Source organism: Petromyzon marinus, chromosome 15 (assembly GCF_048934315.1).
Source record: "Petromyzon marinus isolate PM22_M1 ecotype Great Lakes invasive population chromosome 15, UKy_Petmar_22M1.pri1.0, whole genome shotgun sequence".
NCBI lineage: Eukaryota > Metazoa > Chordata > Hyperoartia > Petromyzontiformes > Petromyzontidae > Petromyzon > Petromyzon marinus.
The window spans coordinates 16,043,964-16,068,851 of NC_133681.1; the positions used below are offsets into that span (position 1 = coordinate 16,043,964).

Genomic DNA, 24,888 nt, shown 5'->3' on the forward strand with positions numbered 1-24,888 from the left:
TGAGCAGTGCGAAATCCAAAGCAATGATAGGTGAGGTTTTACGCAGAGGCTTTCGCGACCAACGTTACGAACCATAATTTATTGTTGGGTCAAATGTGTGCGAGGAGAATACTGATGTGTGCTGTGCACCCTCCTCCACCTGACACACGTGTTAGGTGTTGTGGATCTCTCTCCAGAAAGGGTAAAACCTATTCTTACTTTTCATATTTTGATACTTGCAAAAAAGGTTCCATGATATGGCTGCTCATCCCAAGCAAATATATTGTTTGATAGTGCATTGTCTTTGTACTGTTCGGCATTTGGCGTTCTCTGGTCTTGCACCGGTGAGACTAGGCCACAGATGTAATCGATGTCAGGGGAAGGATTCCCACCAAAAGGAAGGGGGAGTGGGATGGTGGCAATCGAAGGGGGAGGAGCAGGTGAGGAGATAAAAGAGAGAACGGGCGGGAAAAAGAGGGAGAATTTGGGGGGAACCAGATCGAGAAGGCTGGGCACGAGTGTGGACTGGGGGAAGCACCAAAAAGACGAACCCCCTGCAATTTTGTGTCGGCTATCCTTTACATCTGGAGGCAGCGGATTGGGATCGACAATGGCTACAAGGAAGAACCTTCGCGTAAGAGAGTCAACAGAAGGGAAGCAGGGGCCGGGGATCATCCACGTCCAGGGCAACAAGGAGGCCTGCTACCAGCAGCAGTAGCAGGGGGCCCAGACCTCACGGAGGACCCCATGGAGGACCGCATGGCCCGCGTGGAGAGGGCACTCCAGGAGCTACTGCGTCGGCTCCTTATGGGGGGTCCGCCAGCACCGGGACCCCCTCTCGCACTCGTACTACGAGAGGAGGTGCCACGGGACCCGGAGGCCGACCAGCCAGTCGGGCATGAGCCGCAACCAGCCTTTGTCACGCCAGCCGCCGCCGCCGCCGCTCCCGCCAAAGCTGCCAAGTGGCAGGACGGGGGCGCCGGCTGGGGCCTGTCGAGAAATTCGTGGCCGAGGGAGGTGATTGGGAGGCGTTCGTCCGCCGATTTGAGGCTGCCTTCCACGCTCTCGAATGGTCGGACAAAGAGGCACTACAAGCGTTGCCATCCGTTCTAGATGAGGATACGCTCACCTCTTACACTTCCCTTCCCTCACGCAGCAAGACCACGCTACAGGCGGCCTACGAGGCTTTGGGGGAGATCTACTGCCCAGCTGAGGGCGCCTTTAGACGGTTCCAGGACCACCAGCGGGGGATAAGAGAGTCCCCTTTAGCCTTCAGGGGTGCGCTGCTCGTGTTGGTGAGGAGGGCTTTCTCTCGCCTGGCTGACGAGGCGCTCGAGAACCTCGTGGTCGAGCACCTCAATGCTATGCTTGCCGCGCCGACGTTGTAATGCTGGTGGTGACGCCGGAGGAACGTACCTCGCTGTGGGCTGCCCGGATCCTAACAAGCCCATGAACAGGTCATGAGCCGGGCACTACCCGTGGGCCAGGTGGCTGGCGTGGGGGAGCAGCCAGGCCTTTACTGTGGCACTACCGGGACCAGCGACGCCAATTTCCGAACATGCACCGTCACCGCAGGCTGCCTACATGGCAGCTGGGAACGGACCTCCAGCGTCTGAGCCTGAGTCATCGCTGTGGGAGGTCTAAGTAGCGATCCGGGGGCTGGCGGAGCAGCCACCTCTACCATTGTGGTCGAGAGGGGCATGTGGCGAGGGGGTGCCGCACGGAGCCGGAGACAGCCAACTCCACCTGGAACCCGCCGGGGCTGAACGCCAACAGGAACCAGGCGAGTGACGCCGTCCCATCCGGGCTCCACTGTCCTGGTCGGGGGACGGGGATTACGACGGGGCCGGGGATCGCGACGGGGCCGGGGATCGCGACGGGGCCGGGGATTGCAACGGGGCCAGGGACTGTGATGGGGCCGGGGACTGCGACGGGGCCGGGGACTGCAACGGGGCCGGGGATCGCGACGGGGCCGGGGATTGCAACGGGGCCGGGGACTGCGACGGGGCTGGGGACCGCGACGGGGCCGGGCACCGCAACGGGGCCGGGGACCGCGACAGAGCCGGGGACTGTGACAGGGCCGGGGCCGGGGACCGCGACGGGGCCTGGGACCGCGACGGGGCCGGGGATTGCGACAGCGCTGGGGACCGCGACAGGGCTGGGGCCGGGGACCGCGACGGGGCCGGGGACTGCGACGGGGCCGGGGACCGCGACGGGGACTGGGACGGGAATCGAGTCACGGGCGGACGTGACGTCAAAGACGGAAGTGGCGTCATGGTCGGAAGTGGCGTCGCGATCAGGGGTGACGTCAAGGCTGTAAGTGGCCTCTCAGCAGGAAGTGACGTTGTGGCCGGGGATGGCGTCGCGGTCGGGGGTGACGTCACGGCCGGGAGTGACATCGCCGCGCGGGATGACATCGCTATTTACCTGCAAAGCCGGCGAGTTGTGAGGGGCAATGACCCCGGGGCTGAGGCAGCACTTTCAATCGCCGGTGCGCCATAGAGCAGTCTCGCGCACCGCCTCACCCTCGCAATGCGGCGGAGCGAGACAGGACCGGGAGGGCCACATCATAAAGGGGCCCCACGCCCCCACGACAAAGGAAGGGGAGGGGGAGGGCTCACGGGAAAGCCCACCTCCCAATCCCCCCCCCCGCCACTACAATGGGGGGCTGCGTCACACCACATGGGGGCCTATCCCATGTCACAAAGGGGGGGCACTTCACACCACATGGGGAGCCCAGCCCGCACCCCAGTGGGGAGCCCACCCCACGTAACAAGGGCGCATTCACCCTCCTGCGACACACCCCAAAGGAGGGAACACTATCTTCGGCCCGTTCACATCCATCCCTCGTCACCTCGCCACCTCGCCATACACCGCATGATAGTGAGCCGCTGCCTGGTCCGTGGCCGGACTCAGCCACACAATGGAGGAGGCTGGCAAGGCGGGTGGTAGCGGCCACGTCGGGAACCTCTGTTCTGGTCGGTGCAATCGCGGGAGTGTCGGCACGCATCTTGGTTGACACGGGGACATCGGCCACGATCATCTCGAGCACCATACACACGATACTGCCGGATAAAAACCGGCCTTTGGTTTTCCTGGGCCAGGTTGATACAGATTGGGCAGCTTTCGGTAGCAGGACCCATCCGTGTCTCCGCAACGCTGCCCGTACCCTGCCTGTTGGGGACGGACTTTCTGAGGCGAATGCCTATGAAAATCGATCTGGCCAATGGGCGGGTGGAAGTCCAGGGAACACATCTCCATTTCCTAAAGGCGGAGGGGGCCGGCCGGGGGGTACCCGATGTGCAGGCTCTGGTCATTGAGTCTGTCTCCATTGCCCCGGCAGCCCAGATGCTGATACCGCTGCGATATCGATCCTCCCTCGTGACAGCCCGGCCAGACTCACTTATCCTGGTGTCTCTGGCGTCAGCCGCCACGGATCACCATGCACTGGTGGGGGCCGAAACTATTGTCCAGGGGAACCAGCATCTGTTCATTCAAGTGCTGAACACCTCGAACAGAGCAGCGATGGTGCAGGCGGGAACGGTTCTGGCCCACGTTAGTCCCTTGTCACTAGGAGCCCCCGGGACTGGGCCAGAGCTTGTGCGAAGCATCAGCCAGTCCGAGGACAGAGGGAATGACTCGTGGATGGACCAGCTGGCGGGGCTTGAGCTGGATTTGCCGCCCAAACAGAAGCACCAGCTGCACTCATTATTGCAGGAGTTCTCTGACATCTGCAGCTGGGGACCGTTCGACCTAGGACGCACACATCTGTTGCAGCACCACATTAACACCCCTGTGCCAAAACACATATAGAATGAGCCCAATGAAAAAAGGGCACATTCAACAAGCGGTACAGGAGATGCTGCAGGCTGACATCATTTCCCCATCCTCGAGTCCCTGGATGGCACCGGTGGTCCTAGTCAAGAAGTCAGATGGGTCACTGAGATTCTGCGTGGACTTCCGACGCTTCAATGCCGTCACGCTTGCCGACGCATATCCCCTATCACGTATCGACGACTCACTTGATGCACTGGCAGGAGCAAACATTTTCAGTACACTGGATTTATTGTCCGGATTCTGGCAGGTCCCACTAGACGCGGACTCCCGGGCTAAAACAGCATTCCGGACACCGCAGGGCCTGCTCGCGTTCAACTGCCTGCATATGGGCCTCCAAACTGCACCGGCGACATTCCAACGCTTAATGGAGTTGGCCTTTGCAGGCCTCCAATGGGATACGTGCCTAATATACCTGGACGACGTCATTGTCTTGAGCCGATCATTCGATTAACACATTTGCCGATTGCGTCAGGTATTCCTGCGGTTCCGGAACGTGAACTTGAAGCTCGAGCCGTCGAAGTGCCACCTTATGCAGTCATCGGTATGCTACTTGGGCCACGTTGTCAGTGAGTCTGGAGTGGCTAAAGACCCAGAAAAGACGGCCTGCATGAGGGCCTGGGCTATTCCCACAACGGTTCCAGAGGTACGCAGGTTTGTGGGCTTCGTGTCCTACTACCGCTGGTTCGTATCCAAATTCGCAACCATTGCAAAGCCCTTGCACGTGTTGACGGTGAAGAACCAGAGGTTTTATTGGGGACCTCTGGAGGAGGCATTCCAGCAGCTGCACTCGCATCTGACAGATGCACCACCATTGGCTTTTCCGGATTTTGGCCTCCCCTTTATCCTGGACACGGACGCCAGTGATGTGGGCATCAGCAGTGTCTTGTCACAAATCCAGCAGGGTCGGAAGGTGGTTATCGCCTATGGTAGTCGCGTGCTGTCATCAGCGGAGCAGCGCTACTGCGTCACATGTAGGGTGCTCTTGGCGGTCGTCCACTTCGTGCAGCAATTTCGACCCTACCTGTATGGTTGCAAATTTACGGTCCGCACTGACCACGCGGCTTTGCAGTATTTGCTCTGCATCGACTAGCCTTTGGGCCAGCTGACCAGGTGCATAGAGCACCTGCAAGAGTACAGGTACCAAGTGGTGCATCGCAAGGGGACAAGACACGCCAACGCGGACGCATTGTTCTGGCTGGCGCCCTAGAACCCTTGTGCATGCACCACAGGCACGGCACGCTGCAAAAAAGTTAAGGCCGGAGGGAACGGTCATCGCTCCCGTACACACGGCAGAGGGCGCACAGGGTGAGGTCCAGCTGACCGACCACGACCTGGGGCTAACTTTGGACGATTGGAGATGTCTACAGCAGGAGGAGGCCCCCCTGCGAGCGCTACGCGCCTCAGCGGAGGCAGGGGGGAGGAGTACGTCATATGGGAGGACCTCCTCATGCAATTGGATCTGGCAGGACATTAGCGATGCCTGGTGGTTCGGGAGTCGCTGTGTCGACAATTGGTCATGGACGTGCACTGCTGCCAGCTGCTACACTATCCACATTACAGGGTCGGTATTTCTAGCCAGGCATTACTGCTGACCTGCACCGATGGGTCGCTACCTGCATCGAATGCGCGCGGCGGAAGCCACCACCCCGGGTAACCCAGGCGCCCCTACAGCCCATCACGGTGACCAGGGTCAACGAACTGGTTGCGTTGGACATCCTGGGACCACTGCCGGTCACGCCACGGGGAAATGAATACCTGTTGGTTGGAGTCGAGTACTGCACAAGGTGGCCGATGGCATGGACCCTCCCAGACCAAACGGCACAGACCATTACCCAGGGGCGGAGCCAGGGGGGTGACAGGGTAGACAATTGTCACCCCCGAAAAAAAATAAAAAATCGAAAATCTGAAACAATCTGCGTATAAGTGTACGACACCCGGTCTGGCGGACTCCGTGCAACTGCATTGTCAGAGTGTGTCGCCAACCGATGGCGTCTAGTTCAACTGCCTGACTCTCTAATCATTCTTGAAATAAAAATTTGTTGAATGTTACCCCGGGCTGAAAATCTTGGCTCCGCCCCTGCCATCACCGATGCCTTTGTGGGGGGCTATGTTCTTGATAAGGAGGCACCGGAGCGGTTGCGCACGGATCAAGGCAGGAATTTCTCCTCACAACTATTAAAAGACGTCTGCTCCATCCTGGGCACTGAAAAGGTCTGAACATCTTCGTATCATGCGCAGGCCGATGGGATGGTGGAGCGGCTGAACCGCACCATAGCGGCCATGCTCTCCCAAGTGGTGGACGAAAACCACTCCGACTGGGACCTCCACATCCCGTCAGTCTTAGCGGCGTACAGGGTGGCCCCGCACGCAGCGACGGGGTTCTCGCCGTTTTTCCTGATGTACGGATGAGATCCCGTTCCGCCTATTGAGGTGCAGCTGACGGACATTTCCGCGAGAGCCGACGCGTGGCCAAAGGCACTTAAAGGCCTCCCTCATTTATTTAAGGGAGGCCTGCCAAGCAGCCGAGGCCGCATCAGCCACCAGCCAAGGGAGCAATGTACGGATATGGGAGAGGACAGTGACAGTCAGGCCCTTTAAAATTGGGGCCAAACATGGCTACATTGTGCTCAGGTGCCGGTCGGCCTCTCATCGAAACTGCACCGACCCTAGAAAGGGCCGGTCAAGGTCGTTAAAGCACTCAGACCTCAGTGCGTCCAGGTCCAACTGGGTAAGCGACAATGGTTTTTGCACCCCACCCGCCTTAAGCCATATGTCTCTCCACCTCCATCACCGCCATCATCACCGTCATCGTCACCGCCATCATCATCACCCCTACCCGGGCCAAGGTCGCTGGCCACCACTTGCCGACCTGCAGGGGGTTCGGTGCCCTGTGTTCCCTTGTCACCTACAGCACCCCATGTGAGGCCTGACAGAGAGGCGGCACGACCGGGGGTTGCAGGGGCTGGAGAGGCTGCAGCACCGGACAAGGCAACACCGGCGCCACCGAACCGGGGACCGTGACGAGAGGGTCTCTGGTGAAGGGAGCCACCACGGCCATCTGCGGCCTGTGGATGTCCGGGCTGTTACGGGGCTCTGGCTGGAGACCCGGGCAGACCGTTCATTTGATGTTGTTGTGTTATATTAAATTGTATGGTTGCGGGGGGGGGGGGGTTAAGGCCTGTCGTCACTGTAAGTCGGGGGGGGGGGGCTCATGGGGAGACTAAAATGGTCAATGGGCAGAACCGAGGACTTTTTTTTTCTATGGGGAGTAGGGGTGATGTAAGGGATTCAAGGGGAAGGATTCCCACCAAAAGGAAGGGGGGAGTGGGACGGTGACAGTGGAAGGGGGAGGAGCAGGTGAGGAGATAAAAGAGAGAACGGGTGGGAAAAAAAGGGATAATTGACGGGAACCGGATCCAGAAGGCTGGGGACGAGTATGGACTGGGGGAAGCAATAAAAGACGAACCCTGGCTCTCCTTTACACAGAGAAGGGTGTCTCTGGTGTAGGTAAATGCGTTTCAAAGACAATGAATATATTATCAGAGGGTGTTTGTTTACATGTACACCACAAGTACGTGTGGTTAATGCAGACTTTATTCCTTGCAAAAGGTATCTATTTAGTGTTTTAACATCTTAACACCTATAATAATAAAGGTTTTTGGGTTAGATCGCGTAAATATGTCGTTAAAACCCACCACCACCCGACACAGCCAACTAGTAAGTTTTGTAACGTAAACAGAATATGCCAATTCGTCACTAGTACAGCACACCGGTGTGTTGGAGAGCCAAGCCACGACATTTACAAACTGAGCACGGCGTTTCGCCAGTAATTACAACTAGCTTCATCAGGCGATAGCCAGATTTGTAGAGAAGTCTTACTGTTTCGTTCCTGATATAGAGGCTCAGATGTGTTGACCACTCTTCTGCGCTCTTGCACAATGTGGTGGGGGGGGGGGTTACTGTTTTCACGACATATTTACACAATCTAACCCAAAAACCTCTTATGGATGATATTGGTCGCGAAAGCCTACGTGTTAAGCTGATCTTAACACCTGTTTTATTTTCCAAAAAGGGTAAACTCTATTCTTATTTTTTCATAACTGCATATATATTTGACTGTGGAGGAAGGAGGTATGACTGGGATTGGCATGTTACTCATGTCGCAATCTGTTCCAAACATCAATAATGAATCGGGCATGGTGAGGTTTGCAAATGTTCATTAACATGAAATGTGGATTTTATTGTCACTCACCATAGCAGGACATGTAAGTCAACTTTATCATCGTAAGTGCTTAGTTCAAACAGTCACACCAATGTATAATTTACAGATTAGGGCCATTGTGGGAATTTTAAAGCATTAACAAAGGAATGTCATGGTCAACTAACCTTGAATCTATATTAGCCATCCTTTAACCTAAATTTACGTGTTTTGATTTAGAAAATGTGGTCTGCTGAAATGCTGTGTTTAAAAACATAAATGTTGGGATGGAGAGGTGGCACACTGGTGAGCACGCTGCATTAATGACTCCAATGACTTGAGTTTAATTCCCAGTCAGAGCTAACAATCAGTGGCGAGTGACGTATGAAGCGGCCCAACCTGACCCTCCCCCCCCAAATCCATTGTTGTAATGTCATACTTCAAATATGTTCCCACCTATCACAGCAACCTGCCATGACCAGTGTGGTGAAGTATGGTAAATTAACCTCCATGGCCAAGGGCAACCTGCGGCTCTTTAAGGACTGCTTCATGACGTCATTTATTAAGTGACCACCGTCTCGGATTCACCCACAGTGCATTTCGGCTCTTGATAGTTTGAGGAGAGGGGGGGTTACCGAATTCTAAAATAAATATCTTCTTGTTTTGGTTCTCGACCCCCTGTCCATTGCTTCCTTGACATGGAAGGGCCTTCATCCAGGAGTGAATTAGCAAAGGATTGAACGTTTAATTGTTTTTATTTGGGTGTGACAGAGAAGATTATATTACCCTAAACTTTAATCGCAGTGCCAATTTGTTCGAGCAAATGCATTGTGGAAATGCCTTTGCACTCTGGTGCCACCTATTGAAACGAGCCTTGCTAAAGCATAGGCTCACATGAAATAAAATACAGGGTGCTTAAATAAATTTTAGCACTTAGGAGAATTTGCAACAATACCACAAGAAATGTGCCTCCGGGCTCTGGAGGTCACCTGGAGAAGATTCCAGGCATGTGTTGTTAGTGTATTATCCATTCTTTTTCCATTAAAAAACGATAGTCCCATGTAAGTGTTAACATTTGTTTAGCACCCTGTACAGCAATGTGCACCAATGTTGCACCCCCTTTGTGAATCCACTTCGGGACAAAGGCCTCTTACTGAGTCAGTCATGATATTTGACGATACTTCACCACTCTAGTCAATGACCATACTTTATGACGGGGTGGTGGCACTGGTTATTGTTGTAAGTGTGCTAACAGTGGGGGTTAAAGATCCCCTGATGTCGTTTGAAACGAGAGATAGATTGTGTACTATACTATCATCATGGTCCATTTGGAATTCTATACAATACAATCCTGATGCTAGATAAATTTAACACAAGATCTGTGTAACACATTCCAGGTACTTGGGATTATACATAGCAACTATCGTCCCCTAATGGCAAATTCATGTCCCAAGTCACTCTTAGAAATGAGACTATTCTGGTTTCTTAAGTTCTCACCAGGTTAAAAAAATAAACTGAGTCCATATGTGTAATCCTCAAGATCTGTTGGCGAAAGTATTTATATACGTTGTAATTGCACAACTGTATTATTACGGGTGGCACAAGCAGTATTGCAATGATTATTACAGGTAGTATAACGAATTGTATGATACGAAAAAAGACATGGCACGGAACATATAAACCATGGACACCAGATTCCAATTTTATAGAGGAGTATCTTTATTAGTAACTATGAGCATAGACATGCCTTCTGAAAAGAGAAAAGCAACACCAAAAATGCAGCTGGGTTTACATGCATATTATGTTTTTTTGTTTATATATTTGTATAATTTAGTATTTAAAAGGTCAAGTGCTCTTGTACATATTTTTTGGTACATGCAAAGAATTAAGGAAAAGTTGTGTTAATACAGACGTGACTTATAAATGACTCTTTGGCAAATATAACAGTGTCAAGGAGGACAACATTAGCAGGCTGGTTCCGAAGGTCTTGTTGTTGCAAAAGGTGACTTATTCATCGATTGTACCGCCACTGCTGGTTTTATGGGTATACAACCGAGCTATAGGTCAAGAAAAATAGCATCAAAGTCCAACCATAACGAACTCGCAAATCCAAAATCTAGAGGGAAACTATAAGTTGTATAATGTTATACTTTCTCATTATTTATGGAAATCGCTGTAGGCACCTGCGGTGCCTAATACAAGCAAGTTCGCTCAAACATAGCCTTAAAATAATTAATGATTAGACATTGGTAGACTATTTTAAATATTTACAACAAATAAGTAAACCTTTAAAATTGGGTTAAACATAGAACGTGTGTATTTATAATGGCTTAAAAAGTCCACATTCTATGCAAGTTCTAGTTTATACGTGGCAGCCAGGAGGAGCCCTTTCCTCTTAGAATAAGTAAATAATGAACGTTTAAAAACATTCTATAAAATTAACGAATGCTTTGTGGCTTACGTGCCCATTGATGCTGCAACCAAAAATCACAAAAAAATGCTTTAATGAAAAATTCTAATACATTTCTCTCTCGCTCTGTTTTCATATGTATCCAGAGCCACATCTAGACACGTTTGCAGCTGGCGCAAGGTGCCATCTCAGAATCATATTTATTTATACTGGAGGAATCCGATGAGCCATGAAGCTCTTTTTCACAGATGTCCAGTCGTTGTTCATCTACCCCCCCCCCCCCAAAGCTGCTGCAGCAACAATGAGACGCTGCCACCGCTTGCTTCGTATCCAACAATTGGGTTTTAAACACACGGGCACCGCCAGCTCCCACCCTCGCTACGGCACCGAAGACACGATCTTGCGATACAAACTGTTGACGTCCCGGTATATCTTCACCCTCCCGTGAGCGAACTGCAGGTCCGCCGGCTCTGCCCTGCTGCCCGATTTCGGGATGAGGGGCAGCAGCAGGAGATCGCCCGCGGGGTCCGGGACGCAGCGGTGCTGCAGCTGCGTGTACGTGAGGTTCTCGTCGGTGTTGGGGTCAAAGAAGCCCTTGTTGTCGTCGCTCAGGTCGGCCAGGGTGCACGTGATGCCCCTGTCGATGAGGCCCCTGGCGTACGCCACCTCGAGCGGCAGGCGGTGGCTGAACGTGGGGTCGATGATTCCACCGGTGGCCACCTGCGCCTCCAGCAGGCGCAGGCCGTGCACCCTCACGATCATCCCGCGCTGCATGGCCTGGAAGAGCGAGAGGCGCTCTCCGGTGATTGGGTCCTTGTAGCCCGTGACAGCCTGCTCGGCCGACAGCAGCTTCTCGTAGAACTCCGGGCCAATGACCCCGTGGCGCATCGCCTCGTCCACGCTCAGCTTGCGCCGCGTCTCGGGCTCGATGATGAAGCCCGTGGCGGCCTGAGCTTCGAGCAGCTGGAGGCCCGAACCGGGCCGGATGATCTGCCGCCGGATGGCATTGTAGATGGACACCCTCTCCCTGACCGACTCGATGTAGAGGCCGCCGATGACCTTGTTGCCCTGCAGGTACGGCGCCAGCCGCCTCGAGGCCTCCTGGACTGTCACGGCCCCGCTCTTGATTTGCGTCGCCGTTTTGTGATCGATCACCTTCGACGAGATCAGCTCATTGAGCGTCACTGGCGCACGCAGGCCTTGCAGAGTGACCTGAAAAGAGGAGAGAGATACCCCCGCAGGTATTCAATGCTGCACATACGAAGAGCACCCGTTGGAGAACCTGTTTAAGTGGCATGGCACACGATAGGGCGTTGTAGCCAGCACCGTGCCTGGCCACCTTTGTCTCCCTCATTTAAGTCTGAGTTGACCTTGGGGAGACCCAGGACTGCTCAGATATAATTGCGATTAATGCTTCCATGGCCAGGAACTCAACACTCTGCCACTATTCTCTGCACACATTCACACACGGAAATACACCAAAAACATAACTGCAGTATGTGCACAAGTATTTGCTAATAAGATCTTGCACACTTCTAAAGCATTACCAATGTGTGAAGCTGCTGTCGGCCAATGTGCACACAGAAATTGCCCTAAAACACAACACAGCAGAACAATACGTGAGTAGTAAATTAATAAATACGCTACCTCCTGTGGTTTTGTTTCGCGAGATGTCCTTTCAAGCGTGCCTGTGGACGTTGTCGAGAATGCAGGAGCGTGACAATCCCACGTGCTGCATTCATTGTCCCGGTGCCTGGCAGAGTGATCTTCAAGTGACGCAGCCTGCACGGGAGGGATCGCATAACTGGTGTTGACATCCATCGTGCTGTTGAGTCCCACTCCAGGAGTAAATGTTGATGAATGACCGGATGCAGCTGAATTTAGAAAACAAGGGTCATACTCATCTCTGTATATTCGCTCATTTGCCGGTGGTATTTGCAGGCGAGCGGAACTGGTTTCACTGACGGTCTGCAACAGTAGCTCCAGCTCGCTCTTCATGCACTTAATCTTATCGTCGAGTGAGCTGTCCCCTTGAAACATGCTGGTTTTTTTCCTGCTTTGATGAACCAAAGTATTTTTCGTGGGCCTATCCGTAAAATAACTTCCGTCTTGCCCAATGGCCTCTGCTCCCTTCTTTGTTTTCTCCGCCCTGTAGTTTTTATCATATTCACCAACGGAGCCATGATTCATTCTTGCAGAAGGCAGCTGAGGGAAGTATAATCCCTTGGATGCCATTTTGGAATTATTAAATAATATCACCTTACTGGGTTGGCTCTCTGTCGCGGGATGCAGCTGATGTAGCCCCGCCGTGGTGAACACATGAGGGAGTCGGCAACTGTTGCGCGACAGTGGGACAAGATTATCGCTGGCCAATGTCACTTCCGCGTCTTTCATTTCCTCGCTTGCTTCACTCGAGCTCTGAACCCAATCATGTTCAACTACCGCTTGCCTTTTATTGATATCCGCAGCAACAGATGGCTCTTGCAGTATTTGCCGAGCAACCCCAGTCACACCAAACCCCCCATAGTACTCGTCCCTGTATTTCAGCCCTGAAAAATCAACGTCGGTTGCCATGCCGTAATGTTCACCCTGACCTGACCTCACATACATTCTCGGGCGTTCAACGTATCGTAGACTTTGGCCAGGATCGTAGGCGGTTTCCTCCAAGAATAGTTTGTTTTCTGTTACTGATATCCGTTGCTCAGGGATTGCTTCATGGAGGTCATGAGAGTCAGTGGAAGAATCTACATCGGTAGATGTCTGTGCATTGTTCATGATGTCCATTTTTATTTCAAATGCATTCAGCTCCCTGTTATTAAATGCATTTTCCTGGTTTTCGCCACCCTGCGACAGTGATTTGCTGAAGTAGTATCTCTCTGTCTCCACACTGTCAACTACAACCTCGACATCTCTTTCCTGGGAAGGACGCTCCTGAATATTTGTTTCACCGATGATGTCTGCGTCAATGTCATCCGATTCATTATGACTGCCAACGCCATTTTCATTCAGGTCAACGTCTAACTTGGCTTCAGGAATTCTTTGAACGGAAAGTTCCTCTCCCAACATATCAGACCCATTAACTGCACGAGCATAGGTAACATTGACCCCCTCAGCCACTTGACCAGGAATCACCATTTCATTTGGACCGCTTCTTGCGACAGACATTTCACAGTCGGATGTTTCTGAACCCACGGTGGGTTTCCATATATATTCCTCCACGTATTGGCTTGAGGCGCCCTCCTCAAGAAATGGGTTCGAGATGTCACCTTCTGGACTTGTGTTTGAGAAATTCCCTTCCACAGTTGGTGTTGAACCGCCCTTCACAAATTGGTTTGAGGTGTCTTCCGAGGATGAATCTGAGGTGTTGTCATCCACGCTTGCATCAAAATCGGTACTATTTAGTGTCGATTTAACGATGTCACCCTCAGTAGTTGGTATTGTGCTGTTGTTTTCTACATCTTGGTTTGACAATGAGATAATTTCTTCCTCTGTTCGTCTCGATAATCTTTCTTCAAACAAGATGTTTGTGACATTCTCTTCCACAGTTACGCTTGGTTCACAGGTATTTGCTTCTGGCGTTAAGCTTGATTCTGACAGAATTTCACCCTGGTCAGCAAGTGAAATTACTTCATCGACTGGTGTTTTTGTAATATTTCCATCCGTAGTTGATGCTGAGATGCTATCGTCCAGAGGGGATTCATCACTGCTATCTTCTTCATTGGGATTTAATCCATAATCAGAAGAGGTTGTTGGTTCCTCGAAATTGTCTTCAATACTTTGGATAGGTTTTAAAATACTCTCATTTCCAGTTAATGTTGGGTTGACTCCTTCAAATGTTGGTATTGAGGTGTTGTCTTCAATTGATATTGCAGTAACAGTTTCACTTACATCCAAGTTTGTTTCTACTTCCACTGCATTTGAAACATCTTCTTCAAGATCCAATTTTGATATATCCTCTATGCTAAACTCCACAGTTGAATTACAAACGCTGGCATTTAGCGCTGACATTGAGATGGGCTCTTCATCCCTTGTTACCGGAATATCTTCCTCCAAGCTTGACTTTGAGATGATATCTTCCGCAACCAATGTTAAGGAAATATCACCCCCTGAACCTGGCTTCTCAATATCCTCGTGCACAGTTACCTTTGAGATAAGACCATCCAAAGTTGACGCTTCTGAATCATGTTCTTCTGAATTATTTTCAAGAGTGCTCTCCTCCACAGTCTGGCTTGAGCAAGATTGTTCTACCTGTAGTTCGTATCTACGTTCCTCAAAGGCCGGAACGTAGATATTCTCTTCCTGAGTTGTTTCTGTTAACTGCTCACCTTGGCTCGGTTGTGAGATGTCACCACAATGAAAAGCATGGCTCCGTTGCTTAATAACTAAATCGGATGTTTCACTATTTGCATCAGCCTCTTCAAGATTGTTGTCAGCAATCTGATGATGATTCACCACTGTATGAATGTCATCTTGCTTTTTAAAACTTCCAGTGTCCACATTGTTTTCATGGGGTATGAATTTGGTATTAAAAGCATGGCCAGGTGTAGAGCTTTCAGGATCATCTTTGGACGATAATTCTTGTTCATCTTCAAGGACTTGAGTTGGTATTGCTCTTGCCCATTTGGTGACTCCATACCGAGTTTCCTGCGTAAAAATACAACAATTATATAATTAGTTTTCACCAATACAATTTTCCAATCACAAGTAATGGACCTACAATTGGCGCACGCTGGCAGGCTGCAGATGCTGAATGACTTGCGGAGGCTGTGGAGGCAGGTGCATGCGGACACGGAGGCTGCGCTGCTCTGGCACATGCTGTGAGAAGTCACCACCGTGCACACGTGGACACTCACAGTGATGCGTAAATACAAAGATCCCCCGTATAGTCTTTAACAGACTTGGGGCAAGTGCTGTTAGGGAGCACCTATGAAGGCCAGCACGGCACACGAGGGGTGGGTGGCCAGCACCACGCCCGGCCGTCTTTATCTCCCCAGGAGCAATGTTTACACATCGCACCAGGTACTATTTTTCTAGGCTGAGTCGACCTAGGGGAGGCCCAGGACCGGTTCAGATAATTGTCACCGGTGTTGGCCGTGAGCGGGAATCGAACCCGGGTCGCCGGGTCCATAGCACACCACGCTGACCGCTGCGCAAACATGCAAACACACACACAGAAGACAGTTAACACCTTGTAATGATTACACTAAATTGCATCATCTCAAAGTTAGTTTGACTTTGACCCCCTTCTTTGCAAGAGCATTAATATTTACTTATCGAGCTTGAGGATGCAGCCCTGCAGTTTCTTGCTCGCACCGTTCATAGCGGAAGAGCCTCTGCTCGAGGGAGCTGTAAAGACGCCCTCTGGAAGGCACTTTGGCCGACTTCCATCCTCATCAGACGTCTAGGAAGAGGTTTAAGTACCCACATTTTAACCCACCACACGCTTTTCAAAAATAAGTGAATACCTCAATGAGCATTGTCTGGTAGGATGGGGATGGTTTAGTTTTATCTGTCTGTGTTTGGGCGATTTGTTTACCTTTCTTGTACTTGGCACTCCTATCATCATGGTATTGTATTGTTTGTTCATGTCCCTTACCCGCCCCGACTAGATATCTGTAAAAAAGAGCTTCATAGCTCACCGGATGCCTCCAGTATAAATAAATATTCTGATTCTGAGTCAACTAACTGCGGTGTACCCATTTAGAGACTGATGGTTGGACAAGAGGCGAGGGGCCGGGATTTTGTCAGAAACTTGGCGATTCTTTCAACTACCATGCCATGAGATCGAACCGGTGACCTCTGGATTGAAATTCCAGGGTATTAACCACTACATCATGGGAGGATCCATTTATTTATTGCGGTCTATTAAAGTTTGTATTGTAAAGTACAACCGCTGCACTTCTGTGCAATGTGAATTTTAGTTATATCTCGAAAACAATTTCACCTCTTCTTGAACACATCAAATGGTTTGTACACAGCACAACTAAAATAGCTTTGCGCAATTTACACTTCAGGCATGTTTCATATACGCCGTTACAGGCGTGCGCGCTTGCAGAATCGACTTTAATATAATCATCTCCACACAATGCCCAGCGTGGCGAGCAAGCAACAACAAAGGGGAAGAGAAAAGGAAAATGTCAATGGAAATAAATAACAAAGCATTCGTAGTACATTAAGGAAATGTTTGCAGACCCATAAAATGGAATGGCTAAGAAAGCCTTTAGTTTCTGCGAGCCACAGACTGTCCACGCACGCTTCACCACACATTTCAGTTTTCGCAGAATCACGAAAGGCCGAGGGAAGAATCTGCGCCGCTTGAAATGAATTGTCTGGCATTTACAGTGAAGAAATAATACAAAATGATCAGGCAACAACCACAACAATGATGCACGAACGGTCACTAAAGTTGACAGTGTGTGTAAATATAGGAATGTGCTTTTATATAGAAATTCCGAACCCTTTTTCAACCATCGAACAAAGACGGTCACTGCATTGTGCGCTTTCAGACGCGCTTCTGTGGCCGTCTGGAATGCTCTACCTTCCATTATTACGAAGCCACTGGAGCTATGCACTTTTAAATTTAGATTGAAAATGCATTCTTTTTCATTGCTTTTTGTGTTTATTTTCTTGTCCTTCTCCCGCACCTCCGATTAGCACGGTTGGATACGTGCGGTGCGAAAGAAGTTCAACATACATACAACAACAAACCATTAACAGTCCCTAAAGCTGACAATGTGTGTAAATATAGAAAAAAAGCGCTTTACATATATATGTAAAAACACACAAAAAACGGAAGAGAAAAAAATATTGTAGCCTTAGATGAAAGGCAGCAAAAAGGAGCATTGTGTCAAGTGACCCCAGGGGCCCAAGATGAGCAGCCCAATGCGACAAAGTAATGCAGCGGCGAGCTGTACGCTTCAGAAAGACATTGCGTGCACTCCAAGGACAATCCCTGGCGTCAGCACCACTAACGGTGTTATTGTTAAATGAAGTATGCAATGAAATGGATAAGGCATTTTTAGATTTCAATAAAGCTTTTCTAATTACATTTTTGGTGAATACATTTACAAAAAAAATCTATTCTCTTCTAAAAAAATGTAAACCTCATTTATGGAGAGAAAGAAAAAAATGCAACTGAATGTTTGAACAGAATCATACAAAACAGGTCTTGCCTCATATATGGAAAATCAATCCAAACGTAATTTTCCTTCCCAAGGAATTCCTCCCTTCCATAAATGAGCAATGCAACGATCAAGACAAAAAATAAAAAATACCTGCTGCTGGCTTTGACTTGCAGAGCTGCCCCTCTGCATTTCCAGCATCTGCGCCCTGAGCGTCTGCAGTTCAGCTTCCACCTTCTCCTTCTTGAGCGTGACGTCCCTGACCTCCGCCCGGAGCTCCTCCTTCTCCCCGGCGAGCTGCAGCTGCTGGCCCCGCATCTCCTGCAGCAGGGCCCTGAACCCAGCCAGCTCCCGCTCGGCGCCCTCCCTCTGCGCCGCCGTCTCCTCCAGCACCGCGCGCTGCCGCTCCATCTCTTGCTCCGCACACTCCCGCAGGTGCAGGGCCCGCGTCTCCGCCTCGCCCCGCTGCTGAGCCGCCCTCTCCGCCTCGTGCCGCAGAGACTCCGCCTCAGCCTGGGCCCGGGCCCTCGCCGCCGCCTCTCCCTCCGCCAGAGCCTTCAGCCGGTGCACCTCGTCCAGCTGCCGCTGGTACCGGGCCGTCTGTCGGTCCGCTTCCACCTTGGCCTCGTCCACCTGCGACATGATGCTGTTCACATTCTCCAGGCGCACCTGCGCCGCCCTGACACCTCGACTGGACAAATCGCCGGCGGCACTCTCTTCCCGGTGCTGCCAACTCATTTGCTTGATTTCCATGGCCTCCTTCCTGAGCCTGGAGAGCCGATGGGCTTCTTTCTCCGCTTGCTGCTTGAGACCCAGCGCCTCCTCCGCTTTCAGTCTCAGCTTCTCCACCTCGCTCATCGCCGACTGGTACAACGCTGCCGCTTCCTTCTCCGCTCGGGCCAGAGTGAGCACTTTCTCCTCCGCCCCGCGCTTCTCCTGCATGGCACGCTCAGCCAGCGTCCTCTGGTGCACTGCCTCCTCCTCAGCGCGCCGCTTCAACCTCTCCGTCTCCACGGCGACTCTTCTCAGCTGACTCATCTCCTCCTCCATGTTTGCTTTGTCCCCAAACAGCTTAGCCATCTCGGCTTTCAGCTTCTCGATGTGGGCCGTGATCTCTGCGTTCTTGTTGCTTTCCTCCTGGATCTGCGCTGCACTCTTCGTTACGACCGTGCTGCTGCTGCTGCTGTGGAGCTCCTGGGTCATTGTTATCACTTGCTGCTCCTCTGTGACCGTTTTTGCTTGGACGTGACACCGCTCATATCCTGGCTTGTCCGTCGGTGTGCCGCTGGTGTCTCCGCCACGTTGGGATGCTGTTAGTTGGGTTACAGCTGGTCGAGCCTGCTCTTGGCTCACCTCAACAGAGATTACTACATCTTCCTGAAGTGCACTGGCTAAAGACTTTTGGGGTGTGATGTCAACTACATCTTCCTTTGTTACATCATGGTTCTCATCATTTCCTGTAAGACTCTGCAAATACAAACAGGAAAATGCAGTTAGCAAAATTATTATTAGCAGCCAATATAATGGCATGTTAGTTGTGATGTAATATATAGCCATGAGGAATAGCGAATCAAATACATGTAAATATATTAACATAAAATAAAGAAGACTAATATATGACATTACTGTACGCCACAGTTAGCCAATCGACAGGTTGCGTGCGATGGGGTAAAGTGTGGCACTCCCACCCCTTCCAGGATGTCTGGTCAATGTGGAAGAGTAGGCCAAGGTACCCCCGAGATAGGCTCTCTACAGCTCTCTACAGCTCTCTACAGCTCCTCTCGTCAAAGTCCTCCTGCCAGCAGTGGCGGGAGCTGTCAACACAATTGACTAGATTGTCACGATAAATACACAAATTCATCTTTTAAATGTTCATTGACTTTGCAGATGGTCAACTGCTAATCACAGCGCAACTTCCCCCTTCACGATTTTTGCCGCACCTCCGACGAGCACGGCTGGCTACGCACGGTGCGAAAGAAAGTTCAACGCACGTGCGTACACAACAACAACACACGGTGACATTTAAAACAAACACTCGGGGGGGGGGGGGTTGCCGGAAAGATGGCTTGCCGCGGCTTGTGAGGCCCCGCGGCGCATTGGGTCGCCTTCTCCTCCGTCGTGGGGCAGAGGGTGAGGAGAGACGCCGTCTCCCCGCAGCTCCACGCTCACCTCAGAGGGCTTCTTCGCCCTCGGCCGGACAGGAGGGGGCATATAGGCTGTCGCAGAACCGTGCGGAAAATAAATGTCCATTGCAGCAGTGGGGCGGGGGGGGGGGGGGCAAAAAAATATCAACGTGATCTTCATACGAGCGAGAAATCAATTAAAAAAAAAAGTATGTATATATTTGTATTGTAGGAGCACAAACTTCAGCACGAGGTGGGAGGAGGAGTACAGAAAGTGCCATTCCCAACATTACGCATCTGGGTTTAAAGCAGGGGAGAAAGTGGGCTCCCCCCTGAGTGAGAAATCACTTTGAAAATTTCTTTGTGTGGCCACGTTATCGATTAACTCATTCATAATGAGGTTTTTGGGGGTTATTTTTAGGAGGGGGGAGGAGGGTGGGGGTTCCGATCCTGTGGGTATATCGTGTGAATAAGGGCTATGCACCATCCATCAGCCTACACAGCCAAACAAATCAAGTTTGACACCCTGATGTTTTTTCAGCAAACCGGTTCCATTGAAAAGCAAGTATAACTCGACAATTATGCACTGTACGAATTTTCTATTGACATTAGAACCAGCATCATCATCAGGTTTAGCAAAAGTTCATGTCTCCAGTGAACCACACTTCAGTACCCGGGTCATTAGGTAGGTGCCGTGATGTCAGCCATGCAGGTGAACCGGAATTAACAATTAAACTTCATTACAGATTGATTGGTTACAATTTGCATGGTTAAATTGCTTAACAATACCCCAACTTGCTGCCCCACAACCCAAACTGGACATCGGTGAACAAAGAGCTTCATTGCTCATCGATTCCTCCTGCAGTCTAAATAAAGATTCTGATCAAGATTCTGATTATGAACAAGGTGGAACTACTGGTGGCAAAAATAGGCCGAAAACTCTAATTGATATTATACTCACACCCCAAAAAGCTAATAGCGAATCATAATATTGGTCGTGAATGCCTACGTGTGAACAGAAACGAATCGATTTGCTGTACCTTGCCCGATGGCCTTGAGGAGGTTCTTGTAGTGCTGCTGCGTGGCCCACACGTTGGCCTCCATGTGAGCGTAGTTCTCGTCGCCCAGGATCTCGCAAGTGCTCTGGGTGTCCTGGAACTCCTCGTAGTGCTCTTGCAGGTTGCTCATCACGCTCATGTGCTCCTCCTCCTTCATCCTCTTGAACTGGGAGAGGGGGGGTGGAGGGACCGTCCGTCAGCGTTTGCCAACTCCTCGAAGCGGAGAGGGCACCGAGCAAACCTCGGAGAGTCACTGGATGTCGCCAAATGAACCATCCAAGGCCATCAATAGTGTCACGAGACAACCAGCCATGAAACGCACAGAGGATTCACAATGCAAACCTGCAATCACTGCTGCAGCTGTAAAACGTCTTCGCACCAGACATTCGCCCAATGTGAGGCTTTGTCTAAGTGTTGACGCTTGGGAAAACCCCAATAAGTCGGCAGATATAGCCACAAAATGTCTAAGCTCGCAACACTGCAGTTCACATGTTGTAAATACTGGGGAGATGAAGATACGCCTCCCACCCCAGCCATCCGGTGAATTATCGTTTTGGGCTTACATTTCAAATCAAGAATCTCCTCGTTTTTTTCTCTCTCTCATATTTTGCCATTTTGTTGGTATTGTTTTCTTTTTAGTCACGTTTTGGCCAATGCATGAGCCTAAATGTAAAATGAGCATACCATTTACAGGTGATTGGCATCCACTTACAATAGTTAATTAAGTGCAGAAAATACAACAACAAAAATTATTGAGTGCATGCAATAACTCTATAGTCAATGACAATGTTTAGTTCCAATGGGGACCGGTATTCTGCTCTCTTCTGCAACTGAAGGCATTAAGTGACAGGGAAATAATGTGTTCTTATAAGATTAGAGCACAATGATAAAGCATCCGAGACGCATCGTTTTAACAGCATAAGATATTTCACCACTTGATGTCCCCAGCACTTCCAACCCAATAAAACCTTCCGCCTACGTCACCAGGTTTGGTTGAACTTCAGAATCAGAATATTTGTTGATACTGGAGGAATCTTATGAGCTTTGAAGCTCTATGTCCAGCCGTACTGGGTCAGAATGTTACAACAACAATAGAAAAACACGATAGGAGTGAATAGTATAGGAAAGGTAAACAAATCACTAAAAATATACAAATCAAACGAAACTTTTATTTTATCAGGTATAGCCTACTTGGTCTCCCTACAACCCTGTCCCTTCATAGCAAAACATAAAACAATCAACCTGATGGAAATATTGAGCAGAAACTCTCGGGAGATTCCCAGCACACATTGCTATTATATATTTTTTTCTTTAGTTCTTTCGGTAAAGTCACGTAGAATGAGAATAAAATAATAAATTGATAAAATAAAATAACACAATAATATTCTCACGACGTGACTTTACCGAAAGAACCAAAGAAGATGAATCATTGCAGTCACGAAAGCTTTAAATCGAAATTAAATTTTTTAATTATAATTTTCAAATTATTATACATTTTACAAATGATAATCCACTTCACTGAGCTATCATTTGGGGCCAGGCAGCTTCTGAAAGAGCTATGTAGCTCAGAGGGCCTTACCTGGTAGAATTAAAAAAAAAGTTTAGTTTATCCTTTCATCGCAGAACCACTCCAAAGTGTCTACACATCACACATCATCACACCACACTAAAATATTAAGCAACACGTAATCACTTATTTCTCATCTTCTCATGAGCATTATAATAAACATACCCATCGCACCATCATCACAGCACACTCGTATTTTGAATTATGCAAGCATCGAACCATTTTTTCCACACATCCTCTTCTCATAAGCCTTGTTCATTTTGAAAGAAAAAAAATACAGCAAAGGAGAGCAGCTGCGAAGATCGAGCTAAGCTCCCAAGTGCATGCCGCGGAATGGAAAAAAGATTGACAATCGCTGGCCTAGACGGTATGCGACGAACACGCATACGCGTGGATTCCTGCGGTTGCCTTTTCCGCGGTCGCCTGGCCGAGCGTAGGTGAACCGGCGGGGAATATTGGCGGGGAGCGGTGGTGCAGCGGTTAGCGCGCTACGCTATGAACCCGGCGGCTCGACTTCGATTCCCGCTCATGGCCAACATCGGTGACGAATATCTGAACCGATCTTCAGCCTCCCCTAGGTCGACTCCGACTCAAATGAGTACTTGGTGCGGTTTGTGAAGATCGCCACTCGCGCGTGGTGCTGGCCACCCCACCGCCACATGTACCATTCCGGCCTTCATAGGTGATCACTAATAACACTTGCTCCAACAATCTGTTTCGGCTATATGGGGGGATCTTGGTATTTACGCACCACTGTGAGTGTCCACGTGTGCACGGTGGTGACCTCCTCTCGCAGCGTGTGCCAGAGCAGCGCAGCCTCCATGTCCGCATGCACCTGCCTCCACAGCCTCCGTACGTCGTTCAGCATCTCCTGAAGCCTGCCAGCGTAAGGCAAACGCAAGGACAGCCCGCACATGTATGTTGGTATGTATGTTGAACCTCTTTCGCACCGTACGTAGTCAACCGTGCCAATCAGAGGTGCGGGGAAGGACAACAAGCTATGTCAGGTCCACACTCCCCACGCCAATGATGCGGACATTTTCTTGAGGTTTGTAATGATTTACTCGTGACCCCTGACCACACGTAAATATGTGCTTATGTTGAACTTCTTTCGCACCGTTACGTAGCCAACCGTGAGAGTCGGAGGTGCGGGGGAAGAACAACAAACGTAACACAAAAAGCAGTTCCAAAGAAATTAGTTTTCAATCTAGATGATTTAAAAGTGCACAGCTCCACTGGCTTCCTAATGTCGGAAGGAATAGCGTTCCAGACGGCTGCAGGAGTGCATCTGAAAGCGAGCAACGCGCAGCCTATAACAGCTTGCTGTGGAAGGTGGTCACGCATCCAAGCACTACCGAGGTTCAACCATGAAACGGGGGGGTGTGTGTGGTGGAGGCGGGGGGGGGGGGGGGTAGCGGTTAGCGCTATGCTGCACTACGAACCCAGCGCCCCGTGTTCAATTCCCGCTCACGGCCAACACCAGTGACGATTATCTGAACCAGGTACTCAAAATGTGTAAACATCGTCACGAGGGAGACAAAGGCGGCCGGGCGTGGTGCTGGCCACCCACCCCTTCGTGTGTTGTGCCGGCCTTCGTCGGTGCTTGCTAACAGCACTTGCCCCAACAGTCTGTTACAGGCTATACGTGGGATCTTTGTCTTTGGGGGGGCGGGGGGCTATGTGGCAGTGGCCAAGGACAACAACAACAACACAACCAGACAGCACATCGACCGGAGCGTCCTCGACTACCTCTCCGAGGCAGCGATAGCCTCCCCGTTTGGAGGCAGGATGATGTAGCATACGGAGGGTACAGTGGCTTGCGTTCCGCCCGGCAGGAACACGCGCCAGCACACTCGCCGTGAGTTGTCCTGGAGGAAGTAGGCCTGGTCCTTCTGGCACACGCACACCTGAGTGGGCAAGAACAAGCCTCGTTCATGAGGAGACTCATTTTTTTAAGGGAAACATTTTTTTTATGGGGAAAAAGAAAAGATTGCTGCCACTTTGGCCGACGTTGCAGTTTTGCCACAAGAGGTTAATAATTCTGCGATTATTTGCCAATGCTTCACAAGCTTCATCTAAATGTTGATTAATGTGCTGGATTCGAAGACCTCAATGCGAGCCAAGGAAGGTGATGTTTCACCTGTGCTGTGCTGCAGAGGCTGCGCACAAACGATGACAAATGCCAATAAATGTGATTGTCTGCGCAGGCATCAGATGCGAGTGTACGTCATTACAGCCGACTGTGCGCACTACAAGGTCTCTTCCTTTCACGTCAATGACGTGTCCCACTGACTTCTATACGGACTTAATGTCAAACAGTGTCATCCTGATTCTTATCTGAAATGCAGGAAACAAACTTTGCTAAAATTGGAAAGACAAAAAACAACCTTGCAACATTTTTATATCTGTTTACATAGAGCAGGTCTTACAAACACAGTACATTAAATAAGCATTGATCCATGAATTCTCATAAACCTGATATTATCATATACTGTACAGCTATGAATTGAATTATGTATTGTATGCTATTTTTGATGTATTTTACTTTCTTTTTATACGTTTAAATATTTCATCAGGATAATCCCTTGAGATGGA

General features: G+C 50.2%; 1 protein-coding gene across 2 annotated transcripts in view; it reads right to left on the reverse strand.

The window, feature by feature from the left end:
- Positions 1-9,709: 9,709 nt before the first annotated feature.
- Positions 9,710-24,888, reverse strand: part of LOC116942727 (uncharacterized) — a 47,265-nt gene continuing 32,086 nt past the window's right edge. The window contains exons 10-16 of one of the 2 annotated variants that reach the window (XM_032955014.2): positions 24,043-24,200; positions 23,045-23,171; positions 20,709-20,892; positions 19,715-19,761; positions 17,699-19,012; positions 12,072-15,068; positions 9,710-11,636 (exon numbers count right to left, since the gene is read on the reverse strand). In XM_032955014.2, coding sequence (XP_032810905.1) covers positions 10,803-11,636; positions 12,072-15,068; positions 17,699-19,012; positions 19,715-19,761; positions 20,709-20,892; positions 23,045-23,171; positions 24,043-24,200 — 5,661 coding nt within the window. In that variant the 3' untranslated portion in view covers positions 9,710-10,802. Of the gene's footprint in view, positions 11,637-12,071; positions 15,069-17,698; positions 19,013-19,615; positions 19,762-20,708; positions 20,893-23,044; positions 23,172-24,042; positions 24,201-24,888 lie in introns of both variants that reach the window. The other variant, XM_032955013.2, reaches the window with a different exon arrangement.